This window comes from Octodon degus, unplaced genomic scaffold (assembly GCF_000260255.1).
Source record: "Octodon degus isolate 3935 unplaced genomic scaffold, OctDeg1.0 scaffold00257, whole genome shotgun sequence".
In the NCBI taxonomy this organism is placed as follows: domain Eukaryota; kingdom Metazoa; phylum Chordata; class Mammalia; order Rodentia; family Octodontidae; genus Octodon; species Octodon degus.
In genome coordinates, this window is record NW_004524833.1 from 2239975 (window position 1) to 2255988 (window position 16014).

At 40.6% G+C, this 16014-nt stretch overlaps 1 protein-coding gene across 1 annotated transcript in view; it reads left to right on the forward strand.

Annotated features, from left to right (window-relative positions):
• The first annotated feature begins 6837 nt into the window (after nt 1-6837).
• Nucleotides 6838-16014, forward strand: part of LOC101588206 (myomegalin) — a 188613-nt gene continuing 179436 nt past the window's right edge. Inside the window, exon 1 of the mRNA XM_023706474.1 lies at nt 6838-7059. Coding sequence (XP_023562242.1) covers nt 7040-7059 — 20 coding nt within the window. The 5' untranslated portion in view covers nt 6838-7039. The remainder of the gene's footprint in view (nt 7060-16014) is intronic.

A 16014-nucleotide genomic window follows, 5' to 3' on the forward strand; every position in this document is an offset into this window, starting at 1 on the left:
CATGGTAAACAGTGACTTCCATGGCCTCCGCAGCATTCTGGTGCCGTAGTTAGGGTCTTGAACATTTCACAAAGTCTCGGGCCTCGGCATGTGGCACCATTGGCGGGGGGTATTAACAGGTGGGATCTAGTGTCCTAGATACACACCCTTGAAGGGATACAGGGACTCTGGCCCCTTCACTCTCTGTTTTCTTCCTGGCCACCCAGCGGTGAACAGGTCTCCTCCACCATGTGTTCCTATCACAATTCCCCACAGGCCAAAGCCACAGGACAAAGTGACAATGAGTGGAAACTTCTGAAACCATGAGCTGAAATAAGCCCTTTTTGCTTTTAGATTGATTATCTCAGGCATTTTATCACAATAATGGAAAGTTGATATATGCTTTAAAGTATATAGGAAGATGTGCAGAGATTATATATGAGTATTGCATCTTTTGTACAAGGGACTTTGAGGTGATCAGTTGCACCATAGCCTTCCACACATGGAGCTTGTGCGACATTCAGGATCCAAGCACTACTAGAGCATCAATACAACATAGTTGTTATACTGTGTTGTGTAGAGTGTTCAAAACAACAAAGGCATCCTTCCTTCTGTTCTCTTTTAAACTCTTTTATCCATGCTTGTATAATTCACTTAAAAACTTTAGGGTTGTCTTTTCTCCTCTTGTTCTACCTACTTCTCTTTTTTTTTCCTATGGGTTTTTAAAAAGTTTTTTAAAAAACCTTTATTTATTTGGCACAGGGTCTCACTATGTAGCTCAGACTCTTAGTGAGCCTCCTGTCTCAGCCTTCCCAGTGCTAGGATTACAGGCATACACCACCATGCCTCATTTTGGTGGCCGGCTGGGCAGCATGGCGTAGGGTGCCAGAGATCAAATCCACATCCTTGTGCTTGCCAGGTAGACCCTTAGACCACTGAGCTATCTCCCTAGCCCCCATTAACACTTTTGAATTTTTTGCCTAAGAATCTCCTTAACCAAATCCACCCAATTCACTGGGTACATTTTGTTTTTCACATTATCAAAGCCAGTTATGTTTTGGAGAATGTCAATTTGGGGGGGGGAGGGCAGGGAATGACTTGCATTACACAGAAACAGAAAGTTTGTCATAGTTTTTTCACCATCCTTTATAATCTCCCCGCCAGCCTCCTCAATGTCCTCCAAGCCTTCACTAGTACTTTTCCCAAAACCTTTTCAATTTCTGTGGCAGCTGGTTACCAAAGTCATTGCTATTTGTTTCAGATTTTTTTGTTATAGTAACACCCCACTCCAGATACCAAATTTGGTTCCAATATTCTGTTACTATTTATGAACAACTCATAGTTTATGGCTTAACACAACAGATATTTTAATATATCATGATAAAAGAGGTCAAAATCCTACCTTAGTTTAGCAGGGAAGATGTGCTCCATCACCGGTAGTCTTAGGCTGCTCCGTTTTACACAGCAGATAGGTGACTGCTTGATAGAAGGGTCTGGTGCCTCACTGGGGACTGCTTGATATTGGGCTAAACTAAGCCTCTTGTTCCCTCTGTAGTCTCAAAGCCTCTGTACAGGGTTTTCTAGTAATGTTTGTCTAGCCAAGATTGCTTGGCTTCTTCTCTGGGAGCTTAGGGTTTCAAAACTCAGTGTCCCAAGAGTTTCAAGTTCAAGCTTCCCAGCTCCTTTAATAATGACCATGGCTTCACAGTTAGACATCTCTTCAGCTGTATCCTGTAAGTCAAGTAAATACTTTAGGGCAGCATGAATGAGAGAAGAGTTAAAGTCTATCTCTCTCTCTCTCTTTTTTTTTTTTTTTTTTTTTTCGGAACCGGGGATTGAACTCAGATCCTTGCGTTTGCCAGTCAAGCGCTTATCCTACTGAGCCATCTCCCTGGCCCCCTAAAGTCTATCTCTTGATGGGAGAAGTAGTCAAGAATTTGTGGTTATCTTTTCCACAGGCATGGTGTCATTGACCTCAAAATGATTCTTCTCTGCCCAGAAAGATTTTTTCCCCATTGTTGGAATGACAGACATGGAGGTGTCATGGACCAAGGGCACATCAGCTGGCTAACCAGGTCCACTGAATAAACTATAGTAATCAGTGAAGGGCAGATAGTGTAGACATAACTGTCTTCCTACCTAAGTAAGAAGAGAATGTTAAATGTTCAGGTTAGGGAAGCCGTGCATAGTGATCACAAATGATATTCTGGAACTAAGGTGTTTGGTTTCCAACCTCAGCTTTGCCATCTATCAGCTTTGTGGAATTAAGCAATATATTTTACCTCCATGTGCTCCACATTAGTTGTTTTTAAAATAGAAATAACTAGGGTTAATGTAAAAAGATTACTGTGAGGATAAAAGGCCTCAATACAAACCTTTTAGAAAAGTCTGGCAAAGACGTGTTACAAGTAGGTACTTTCATGATTGCCTTAGAAATTATGCAGTGATCCATATCTAGGTCAATAGTCCTGCTTACTCAGAATCAAATTTGAGAGAAAGAAATTTGTTTAAATTAAAGAAAGGTAAAAGTACTTTTGGGATATTTTGAGCTGAATAATAAGATGTTGACATCTTATTTTTTGTCCCTTATAATCAATTCATGTATTTCCCAATGTACAATCAGTTGAGCAATTCAGGAGCAGCATCTGCAGGAAAGAACAACAAAACTAATTTTATTTTTTTTTAAACATTTTTTGATAGTGTATATTGGTTAAACAGATTAAGGAGTTTCATTTTCGCAGATTTGTACATGCATACACGTACTTCAATCATTTTGGCTTAATTTTTATATGTTATTAACCAAGATTATTTGGGTTCTAATTAAAAAACCAGGGGCAGATATATGAGAAATGTATACAACTTACTACATAATTCTCCTAAGTCTCAGAATGGGAATGAAAACTAATATGCTAGAATATGTAGGTTATGCCACACTAACAAATCTCTAAATCTCAAAAACTTCATGAAGATATGTTTTGCCATACCAACAGTAAGCTCCGATCATAGTAGTACCTTAGGAACCCAAGTTGATGAAAACTTCATTTCAATATGTATTAATCGGGGCTGGGGAGATGGCTCAGTGGAATAAGCACTTCCCTGGCAAGCGCAAGGACCTGAGTTCAATCCCTGGCTCCACCAAAAAGAAAAAAAAATATGTATTAATCATCAGGGATTAGCATAAAATTAGAAACTCATGATGGTCAGTTGTGCTATGGCTCTTGAAAAATGTCTCCATTCTGCAGAGAAATGACCACATAAGACATCATCTCACATGTCAATGGCCAAAGCAACTTGCATTTTATTGGCCAAAATGTACAACTTATATTAAAGGAGAAAGAAGGATAAAGCTAACATATATCCTCAAGGAGAAAAGTTAGATGAAAAGTGAGACAACACGACAAACAGCAACTGGTAGAACATGTTATTGTTCAGTAAAAACTCTCCTCTTCTGCATTCCCTGAGAAGACTACATTTTTCTTTGCTAATGACTTTGGACTTGGCTTTGTGGTTTTGCTGCATGAAATATGGTGGAAAGGAGAGCGTGCTGGTTTTGAGCAGAAAACGGAAGAGAGAGTGGGAGTCTCGGCCAACTTTCTTGCAACCATACACTCTCCAGTGAAAGGAAAATTCCTCAAGTGCTGTTGCTTCTTCAGTGTGGGGCCTGGAATGAGAGATACATGGAATGGACTTAAACCCCTGCCCCACCAATCCCTACCCATATTACACATTCTTGAGTAATAAATACATAGCTCAGCATAATCCTGAGATTTGCGAGTTCTTTGTTAAACGCAATTGTTTCAGAAAAAAACATGACTAATTCAGTGACTCGACACAGAATGGTTTCCTGAAGACTGCCTACTCCAGGTAGTGGTTTACAGGTTCGCATGTGAGGTAGGAACTTAACTAGTTAATGCTCTGAGAAACAGAAAGTCAAACGAATCACTGTTAAATTAGTTATTTACTAGCTATAGCTGAGATATACCTATTAAATTTTCCCATTAAGCAAGGGAAAAAAAAAGGATAAATCCTAATTCTGTTGAGGATATGTAGAAGAAAGCATTAGAATCCTTCCATTGCAACATTCCCGTGCCTAGGAAGTTATCCCAAGAAAACGATTTGTTTAGGTCCATTTAGAATGGGTGATTTACAAATAATAGAAATCTATTTCCCATAATCCTGGAGGCTGGTAAATTCATGATGAAGTGCCGCAATTTAAAGTCCTAGGAAGGACTGGATCGCTGCTTTCCACAGAACTCTTTGTTGCTATGTTCTCCAAAGACAGCAGATGCTGTATCCTCAGGAGGCTAGAAGGACAGAAGGACAGAAGGGACTCGGACATTCCCTTCAGCCCCTTTCGTAAGAGTATAATCCCATTCTGGAGAGTGCAGCACTCTTGATTTAATCGTGTTTTTCCTTCTATCACAGTGTGGTTCCAGCACATGGATTTTGGAGGCATCTGTATATTCAAATCATAGCCTGACTCAAGAAATCCATTATAGAATTATTAGAGTCAAATATTAGCAAGAGTGTAACTCTGCAATAATAGGATATTATTAAGCTATGGTTCTACTGATATTATAAAATATTACAGAATTATCAGGATAACAAATTTGAATACTCTAAAACATGGACAGGTATTTAGTAAGTAAATAAAAGGAAAATGCATGCTTATTTCTAATTGTATTAGAACCATATAAATCCGTATGTGTCATATATAGATAATGACTAGGATTATAGAGAAACTTAAATGTTTGTGCTAGAGTGGTTATAAGGGTGAATGATTTTCTTTTTAAATCGCACACACATTGGGTTTAGCAATAATTTTATTTTAAAAAAGAATTTGCTTCCTTAAAAAATGTACTCTTGGGGCTGGGGAGATAGCTTGGCAGTCTAAGAGCCTGCCTGGCAAGTGCAAGGATCTGGTTCCATCCCTGGTACCACATGCTGTGCCGGGTGCCATGCTGTGCCAGCCACTAAAACCGGGTGTGGGGATGCACACCTGTAATCCCAGGCTGAGGCAGAAGGATCACTACAAGTAGGAGCTGTGCAGCAACATCCTGTACCGAATAAATAAATAAATAAATCTTTAGGAGAAAAAGTACTCCTCTTGCAAGTCACTGTTTGGATTAAAAGTTACATTTTTAAGGGGCTGGCAAAAACCTCAACAAGCATTACTTCCTATGTAGTTTCTGTATTTTTAGCGCATGTTCTTGAAAATAACTTTTTTAAAAAGCCATTTTAAAAACAGATGAGCCCATTGTCTAGCTTCACTTCTGAGAGTTTCACAGTGCTGTCATCTTTTGAATGCACGTCATGTCTAGCCGTAGACTGGAGACGGAGATCCTTCCCAGAATTCAGTAGTCTATAATTTGATTTGAGATACAACTAAATATAGCACCTACTTCGGTATGGAAGACGGACTCTTCTGGTCTTTCTTTCTCTTTCTTTCTTTCTTTCTTTCTTTTTTTTTTTTTTTTTTTTTCTTAGGAGCAACAGGAGATTCTTTTTCAAGATAGGTGGCCTGTGAGCCTTATCTAAGGTCACACAGAACCTTAGATTTTTTTCCTGGTAACATTCTATATTCAAGAGCAGTGGGGCCTTGGCTACACATTTATGTGCTGGAGTTGTGGGATTCTAGACTAGGAACCTTCTAGGCAGCTCCTCTACACCTTCCAATGCTGGGACACGCTTTGCTATCCTGCCTTTCCCGCTGCTACTCGCACGGTTATTAGGGATATGAATCCAAGAAATAGGACACAAGATGACAGTTTGCCCCAGTAATCCAGATCTCCATGGTCTCACCTGTACCCTCGAAGGCCCGAGTCTCGAGCCAAACTCCTACGCTGCCTGAGAAAACAGCTCCACTCTGAAGCCTCCTGAGTCTCTTCCTTGGAATTTCAGAGAACCTCCTTCCTCTGGGGTCCTGCCTTGTCAAAGAGAGCCTGCCTCAGAGCCCCGGCAGAATCTTTGAGCCTTCTCGGTCTCAAAGCCTCTGCCCGGAAACAGTACAACTGCATCAGCATTGCCAACAGAGGCACTATGAAGCTTTGTGCGAATTTTAAAAAAGGGTCAGTGGCAATGCTAATAATAACAGTGATTATGTCACTTCATAAAAAAGGTTTCCGTTCAGAGCTAAAGAAGTGCCTGAGGCCGTAAGCACTCTAATTATGGTACGCCTAGCTTGTTTAAACCTCAATACATAAGTAGATAGCTGGGGTCCGAGGCAATGCCATCTCCGAAGCCCCTTTGTCATGTTTTTAGTACCTTCCAAGGGGGGCATTCCAGGTCTGCTAGAGTTCTGACTTAAAGCTTTCGCGTGCTCTTATAAATTCCTCCTTGGGGCTTTTGGTAGAGCCCAGTTGCTGTGGAAACTGGGAAGGAAGGCGGAGGAACACGGCGAAATCCGAGGAGGTCTGAGAGGGAGACGGTCTGGGCGTGCGAGATTTTATTAGCACGCTTCGCTTCCGAGGGAGATCACTGTGCCTAGAGCCAGGGTGAAATAAGGTGTCACCTCGCTAGGAAAATAACGTGTCCTGTGAGCGTGCAGCCTTCAGCCAGGTCTACGCCGCGGCCACCTGGAGTGGGTGCTGCAGGCCCGCGGGAGCCTCCTCTTCTCCGCACGGTGGGCTGGCTTAATGCAAAGTGGGCTGGCTGCAGTCCCGGGTGGGAGAGGGGCGGAGGTAGGAGAGGCGGCTCTGCGCCGGGCGGCCAACCCCGTCCCGCGCGAGCGGAGGGCGTGTTCCAGCCTTGGGCTGCGAGTCACCTGGGCCGCTCTGCCCTGCCCCCGGCCGCCGGGAGCCCCGCCTCCGCGCCCGGACCCCGCTCCGCTCGGCGCCTGCTGCCTGCAGCGCAGACCTCTCCTGTGCCCGTCGCGGTCGCCGTCTGCGAGGTCCGCTTCTGATTGCTTTCCTGCAAAAGCAGGGCCGAGGCAGGAACCCGGAGCTGGGGTGGAAGAAGCTGGGCTTTCTGCGCTGGAGATTCCAGGGAAGGGCGCCCCGCTCTCGCAGGCGGCTTCCCATCCCGGGTGAGGAGCGCCCCGGGGGTACGAAAGCGCCTGGAAATGGAGCGGACGTGGGCGAGGTAGGTGAGCTGCCCTCTCCGCTGCGTTCTTCCGGGGACTGGGGTCCTGCTCACCCCTCCCCCGTGCCCTGGGCAGAGGTCGCACGGGACCGCTAAGGGCCTTTGACCCTTTCCTATTCTGTCCCCTGCCAGATTCCCAGCCCACCTTTCCCCATCCTCCCGCACGTTCCGTTCTCTGGTGGTTTCCTTGCTCAATGAATCTTCCTTCCACCCACTCTTGAGGTTAAAAATGTCCAATGAGGTTGCCTGGAAGTTTTGATAGAAATGTCTCTGGCGTTTTCTGGCGTTGCGGTTCTCTTTTCTGCAGACCAGAGGGATCCTTGTGGGTCTTTCTTTAGAGCCACCTTTGATTTCCGTTACTCTCAACGAGGTCAGATTCATTTTCACCCTGCCACGTCCGCCTCCTCGACCTCATCCTCTCCTAGCTACACAAAGGCGAAAGACCGAATGAGCAGAGCCCAGCAAGAGCTTTCGTTCGGAGTGGTTGTGGGAGAGGGAAGGAGAAAGAAATCAGAGTACCTCACGTTGGTCAGATGAGGCTGCGGGACGTTCTGTCCTTGGGTCAGATTGTGCAGAGGCTTGATGCTGGATTTTTGTTTTTTCCATCCCTGCTCCTTTCCCCAAATATACCTTAACATTAAGTTCCTTTCAGGAAAAGGTAAGGAGAAATACTTAATTTTTGTTTTTAGGGAGAGTGCGCATGAGGGGGCTATATTCCAGAGGTGTTCCGATAAAAGCCACTCTTGCACCTCAAGGATTTAGCCTTGGAGAACCGGGTGGGCTCAACCAGTGTTCTACCTTATGAAACGCGAAGACTCCACAAACACAGAAGTCAATTTGAGACTTAACAGTTCTTATACAAAACACTTGGGTCATTTTTGTTGATTGTTAAGCTCCACGGTGGGTTTAAACTCTTTCCTGTGAGTTTAAAGACAGGGCCTAGTGAAGTGTGGTGCATGTTGACAAAGTGTACCTTGGAGATTTCCAAGTGTTGTCCCTACTTTTGGCCATTTTGTCCTCTTTTCAGGTGTCTCCTTTCCTGGAGGACTTGGGTCTGTTTAGGGAATTACTCAATGGAAAAAGCACCATTGAGAGACAGGAGGACTCACAGCCATGCGTTTGGTGCTGGCTGGCCCTGCAGCTCCTTAGAGTGAAGACGGGGAGAGGGGTGTTCTCTGAAGGCTGGCTGATGGCAGAAGGATGAGACCAATTTAACATCTCTTAGGTGAACCAGACAACTGGCAGGAGCAGGTTCTGGGACTGTGGGAGGCAAGTTTTGGCTTAATGAAAGGGGAGCGCTTTCTAAACAGTGAGCTACCTCAGCAGGCAAGAGCATTCTGGTCTGGGAGTTGCTGAAGCAGGAGCCAGATGGCCACTCAATAGTAAAGAGAATGTGTCATGGATTCTTGCTCTCCATCAATATTTTTCATGCCTTCAAAAAAAAAGTCATCATGCGCAAGCTCTAGATTCCATCACCAGTACCTCAAACATATTAACTTTATTATTATTATTTTTTGTTTTGTTTTTCTTTTTGGCGGAACTGGGGGTTGAACTCAGACCCTTGCTCTTGCCAGGGAAATGCTTATTCCTCTGAGCCATCTCCCCAGCCCCTATTTGTTAACTTTAAAAAACATATTTACGTATAATAATTATAGACAAATCCAGAATAATTCAGGAAATTATACATTGTATGTTTACAGTCCATTTACTTTCCAGACTGAGAATATCCATGTGGTGGGTAATGAGATCAAGAATAAGAACATTATTAGTACTACTTTAACTCTGACATATCCCAAGGACAGCCTTTATCTTGATTTTTAACACTACAGATGATTTTTGCATAGCTTTGAACTTTATATATATGAAATTGTACAGTCTGTACTTTCTATCCAGCTCATTTCACTTACTCTTGTGCTTTTGGGATTCTTTTCCATTGTTGTGTGCAGCAGTGGTTCCTTTATTCTTGCTTCTACACAGGATTTTATCATGTGTAAATATATTATCCATTCTATTCTGAAAAACATTTGGGCAACCTCTAGTGTGAGACTGTTCAATTGCTCAGAACATTTTTGTACAATTTTTTGTGGACATATACACCAATTTCTGTTGGGGAAATAAAAGTAGAACTATTGAATGATGTAGAATGCCTGTCTAGCTTCAGTAAATGCTGCCAAGTTATTTCTAAAGTAGTTACAAAAGAGATTTTTAAAGCAGATGTCTGAAGGGTAGTGAAAAGGTGCCCCATATCACTCACAGTACTGCTGTGATACGTATCAGAATGGCTGAAATTGGAAAGTTAGAACGTTCTCAAATTGTAAGATGGAACCCTCAGGATGTTCACACCTTCTTAAAACCTTACCTGCAATAAAAATGTATTTTACATTGCAGCCAAGTACAATCACGTGTACCAAATAAAAGTTTCATGTAGCAAGACTTTGCTATGTGCTTTATACTCTAATATTTTCTATTCTATTTTTTGCCTTTGAAAACAAATGCTGGTTATGACTCACTTAGTTTATTTCTCCACCTAATGGTCACAGTTGGAAAAATCTTATAATTATAGATTGTGGTTGATGTCTCAGAGCCTTCTTAGTTCATAAACATTTGTTAAAAATGTGACAACTCCAAATAGGCTGGACACTGTTCTATACATGAAGCGTGAAACAGTTAATGAGGCTGAGTCTCTACTTTTGAGGATTTTGTGTTTGTATCGTCTGTAATATTAGTAAAGTGAGGTTAAGGCAGAGGTATGCATTGGTTCCTCTAGGAACATTGTGGAAAACACAGCAAAGAGAATTCTGGAATAAAATTAACTATCTTTATCATTTATTAACCTTTCATTGGGCACCAATTCCTTTGTATACTTTATTTCACTAGTCCTCATAATCCTATGAGGTAAATGCTATTATATCCATTTTTATGACAAGAAAATTGAATTTAAGAAAGGATAATTTGTCCAGGGTGGCATACACAGCCAAGGATTGAATAAAACTGGAACTATCCAATTCCAAAATATATTATTTTAAATGAATTGGGCCTTGTAGGTGAGTTGTTTCTGAGTTTGAGTTCTGAAGTTAGCAACTTACATTAGCTTCTCTTTTCTTGCTCTTAGCCAACAGATTGAGAAATGATTTTTCTTGAACTTATGGATATTCTAAAGACTGTGACTCTATTCCTAGTTTTCATTTTAGACAGTTTTGAGCAATTCTGTCTCTGAAAGTACTTCACACAACCCCCCGTATTCATAAAGGACAGAGTACTGGGTATTTGAGATCTTGAAGTGTGGTCCTGTCTCCTAGCTGTGTATGTCTACCCCTTTCCAACTCAGTGTTTGTCTTCCCCTCCCCAACCCTCTCTACAGTGTTTCCTAACTCATTGATGGAATCATCTAGGGGGAGCATGGCTGATTTTAGGATAGTGAATTTTCTGTGTGCTTACTGAGCTTTCAAAGAGTTGGTTGGTTATTAGTCAAATGAAATCCATAAATAGGATAAGAGTTGTCAAAGGAACAGCTCACGGAGATGATCAAGAACTTGATTAGGAGGCCAGCCAGATAGCTCAGTGGATTAAAGCACCTGCTTAGGCAGACACAGGGGCCAGGGGGTTGCCAGCCCTGCCCCTGGGGGTGCCCTGAGATGGCAAATGAGACTGAGCATGGTGGTGTGCACCTGTAATCCCAGTGCTTGGGAGGCTGAAAAACAGGAAGGTTCACTACGAGTCCAATCTGTGTAGTGAGACCCTGTACTAAATACATTTTAAAAAATGAACTTGATTAGATGGATAGTTTTCCTTACCTTCTAAATTTGGTATTAATCTTATGCTTCTACTGCTCTGAATTTTTAGCATTTATCTGTGTGGACTAAAAACTGTCTAACAGCCTTTTGGTTTAGGGACTGTTCATATTTCAGAGCCACTGTAATAAGTTCCTGTTGCAGCTCTAACACATCACCATGAACTTAGAAGAAATTATTACCTTATTGCTTTGGAGGTCAGGAATCCAAAAATTGGTCCTTGCAGCAAAAGTTAAGATGTTAGCAGAACTGTGTTCTTTCTGGAGGCTTGAAGGGAGAATCTGTTCCTTGTGGACTGCAGCTTCTTGCGAATTTCCACATACCTGGCTCAGGGCTCCTTTCCATAAATGATTTTACCCGGGCTCTGCCTCCATTATCTTATTGCCATCTCTCTTCTGACGTCCAGTGTTTCTCTTACAAGGACCCCTGTGATTTTAGCTGGACCAGTATAGTCCAGCATCCTGTCATCTCATTTCTTCTGCTAGGTAAAGTGTCATAATCACAGATTCTGGGGATTAGAGCTATTAACATCCTTTGAATGCCGTAATTTAGCTTGCCACACTGTGAAATGCAGAAACATTCATTATTCTTTTCCTGCTTTAAGTGGAAGTGTTCTTTCTTATGGAATACAGGAAAACTGAGAAAAAGTCATACAAATCATAGATGAACCTCACATTCCTAGAATGAGTAACTCAAGAAAAAAAAATGAACTTGAAAATTTTAAGAGCAGGCTATAAGACTGAAGGTTAGGAAAGGAAAGAAAACTAATTCACATGTTTTTTTGTTGTTTCTTCTGTAATTTGACATAATGAAATTCAAACATTAATTTAGTTTGTCTGCCATGTCTGTGAACATTTGTAAAAGGGGCGAAACATCCAAGAAAAGTAATGACCCAGTTACAGAATTTAAGTATTTGATCTTGTTTGTCTCTGCCCTGTGATTACAGTTCAGTCTTGAAAAAAGACAAGATTTATCATAACAGTATTGTACTTGAAAGAGTCTCAATGATAAATTATTTGCACTTATTGTGCTCTGAGTTAATACTTAGCCTAGAAGACTGCTGGTGAAACTTGGAGAGTCCTATTACCCAAACTGCAACCCCAAGCCCACTTATTTATCATGAAGTGGCAACGCTGCAATTAAGCTTGAACACTGAGGTTTTAGTTTAGAAAACACAACTGTTATTTGATAGTCAGCTGCTGGGATGACTTGACTTGCGTGCCAACAGAGAGGGTTTGCTGCCACTGGCCTAGGGGAACAAGGGGTACTTATATTTCTTTGAATTCATAGTGAGTTAGTAGAAAGTCCTGTTTACTGATACATTTATGGCTAGAGATGGCATTTTGCCCCATTTTACAGATGTGGCTGCTGAGGCTGGTTGGGTTGGCTTATGTGATGTGGCACTCAAACTAGTATGCCTGAGTGAACTAGGGTCTGGATAGTACCAACAGATTTGCTTACTGTACCGCTATTGTTTTGCATATAGCATTTTGTATTAAGAAAATGCCTGTTTTCATGATTCCATTACATAAACATCCTTAGATGCCGAATTTCCTGTTTAATATTTGGCACTTCTGGCAATCTGTTTTTCAGATTTTTAAAAAGGAAAATCTCTGCCTTGTCAACTCTGGTCTACTTTAAAATAGGCTTATATTTGGACATTGGCTTGGGGAATTGGCCTCGAGCAGTGTTTTCATTTCCACTTCCCTAATTTCTGTTTTCATTCCTGCAGACCAGGTCCTGTGGATCTCCACCCCCTTTTTCAACTATATGCTAACAACTGTATTTAAGATACTGGAAGACTGCAAAGGGGGTACTTTTGTCTCTGAAAGGAAAAGTTGGCTGGGCCTCATCATAGCCAGCCTGGGCAGCTCCCTTGACTGTGGCTCAGGGAAGGTTCTGATGACAATCTGTCCATTCAGTAGATGCCCAAGACAGTATGCGTATTCAAACTAATCCCACTTTATAAATAAAATTCCAAACTGGTCCAGAACATTCCACAAGTTGCCTCTGGCAAAAAATTCAAGGAGCATTTAAAGTTAGAAGTCTAGAATGAGAGATGTTGTGATGACCCAAGGTGGCTCTCTCTGGTTCTATTTTCAAAGCAGGACTTGTTTTCCTCTAAGAGCATCTTTTGAGTTTCGTAGCTAGCAAGCTAAACATGTCCTGAGTGGTTTACCTGAGCACTTATGACAAAAGACTTTTAGTTCTACACTGTTTATAAAGAATTTTATAATAATAATAGCTTATATTTGCACAGTGCTTTAATACTCTGGGATACTTGTTCCTATAACCTGTCTCATTTCCTGTCATTTCTGCTTGCTACGCTTTGTAGAAACTTTTTTGGCTTCCTCAAAGTCTGTTTGGGTAGATACCTGCAACTAGTATCTTCTTGTCTCTGCTTGCTATGCCAAGGTAAAAAGGGGATAAAGAAACAGTAACTGCTGACATGCAGGAAGCCTTAGTACAAAGAAGATTGCATAATTTCTAGTGTTTCATTTCACATAATTTGTGATGTTTATTTTTTGTCTAACAATGTGTTCTATTATTATTAACAATGTAGAGTAGCATGTCACGTGGGATTATACTTAATCACTTCCTATTCTGATGCTTGTAATGTTTTAATTTTAATTATTATTAATGAATTGATAAATATATAGGTACACAGAACATCTTTTAAAGAATTATTTTGAATAATAGCTATTTGGAGGTATAATAACTATGTCAACCATTTTCAACTCTTGAAAATACATTGTCGGGGCCGGGGAGATGGCTCAGTGGAATAAGCACTTCCCTGGCAAGCGCAAGGGCCTGAGTTCAATCCCTGGTTCCGCAAAAAAAAAAAAAAAAAAAAAGGAGAAAAAGGAAAAGAAAGTACACTGTAAATTGCTGAGAATAAAAGTCATCATCAGAAGGATATTTTATTCAACCTAACATTATTTTCCAGACTATATTGCAGAGGGGAAAACTGAGGCATGCCGATATAAACTGTTGTATTTTAGGTAAATCAATAGCAGTATTCCCAAATTTTACCCTAGAAGGGTTAAAGCTTCAGTGTGGCTATTCATTTCATTAGTATTTTGAGATGTTTATTAAAATGGTAATGAACAAGCATTTCAATCTAAAATTAGATGTAAATGACATTAAAATTATGTATATGTGTTACCATGGCAAGTCCAAGGAAAGAAAAAAAATAAATACTATATGGTGCTAGTGGAAGTAAGGGAATGGAATTTATATTCTGCTTTTTAAAACTAAGTTAATATATGTTTTTATAGTCCATAGAAATTTACATTTGTGTTTATCAAGGAATAGTTGGTGCAGTTTGGAACTCGGTTGTAGAAAGATTCCTCTGTGCGTCACTGAAGACACATTAGGATAACCAGCACCATAGGAACGGCATTAATGACGGCAGACTCAGAGCCGATTGTAGAGTGACTGTCATCCTGTTCCCTGAGCTAAATTTATTATGTGTAGGTCTTAATTTATGGGTGGTTGCCACCTACACACCTAGCTTTGCCTCTGCTAAGTTTGTCCTTCAGAAATTAGCTTCATCACTCCCTCCCTTTGGAATTATTTTTGGAAGCTAGCTCTGGGTGTTTTCTGTAGTCAGAGTAGGTTCTGCCTGCCTACCTAGTCTGTTATGTACATTCATAGGTTTTGTTTTTTCTTTTTAAATTTCCCATGCTCTAAGTTTATCGGAAGAATAAACTGTTGCCTGTCTAAATTTTTAGCATCTAATGTTTCTAGCACTTAGAAGATCCTCAGTTAAGAATTTTCCAGATAATATTCCCTAAAAGACTTATGTGAATATTTATTAGCTGATGTGAATATTTATTAGCTGTCCTTATTAGAAAATTGATATACTGGGCTAACAAAACTTGATGTCACTTCTCATTTAAATTGCCTATACTTTGTTTAAGAAACTTGCATGAAATTCCTGTTACGATCTAGACCTCTTGAACACTGGATCCATGACAGTGAATGACATACACACTCTTCCTTTAAGGAGCTGACATTTTAGAGGGGTGCCTGGGGGCTTATCACTGTTACATCCTGAGCTCATACTTCCTTAACTTGAGCTCAATTCAGTGTACTATCACCACAGCTCACCTTTACCCCTGGTCCTGCATTCTTAAAATACTTAACTCTGAAATTATATTCCTTGACCATAGACCAAGTCCCCCACATCCCCTTTCTTTCGAAATGTTTGGTTTACCTCATCACTTACTCTAATTCCTCAACTCCTCCATATCTTCCAGGCCATCTGCTCTTTATTTTCCTCCCTACTGAGCTCAAGGTCAGCTGTTTGAATTATGTTCTCAGCATTGCAACAGGATCTCTAATTTCTTAACAGTCTCCAAACCTTGTTAACCATTAGTCAGTTCTGCTATTCTCTAGGATACTATGAGCTTTGCTTTAGTACCTTATGAAACCCTACGGAGAAAGAAAACTCTAGATTCATTCTTTCTAATCTTGGCTTGATTTATAATGTTAGTGAATTCTCCTCCTCCTCTTCACATCTGCCTTCCTCTCTATTCCCTTCCTTCCTAGTCTCTTCCTCCAAAATCACATGCCTCATAATTTGGTATTTCAGTAGCATAAATAAAAGCGAGATGCGAATTATCTGTTCAGTATTAGTTCTATTTTGTGGACTTTGCATAAGGAAATGAACTGAAGAATAACTAAAAGTAAATACTTTAAAATCCTTTTCAATGTTGTCTTTAAGTGGCAACAGTTTAAAAATTATTCTAATTTTTTTCCTTTCCAAAATTTCCATAAAAAGCATGTAGTTCTATATAAATCATTAAAAACAGACATAAATAAGTTGAAACAGTGGATGATTATGTGGCTAAAAAGTAGATGGAAAGGGGAAAAAAACTATCTTTTTCATTTTAGTGAGGAAAAAAAGATAAAATAGCAATGAAACAGAACACCTATCTTGACATCCAGTCTACGTCTCTATTAAGCCTACTGTCCTAGCATTCCCCACTGTTATGGGAATATTAGTGTTTAACATAAACTAAGATCTGCAGAACCAGGGCTAGAAATAAAAAGCAAAAGATAAGTTCTAGAAGTGGATGGGGAGATCACATACTATCCTTGGTGATGTGATGAAGTCCAAACACACTATTTTCAGGCCTCTTTTTTTTTTTTTTTTTTT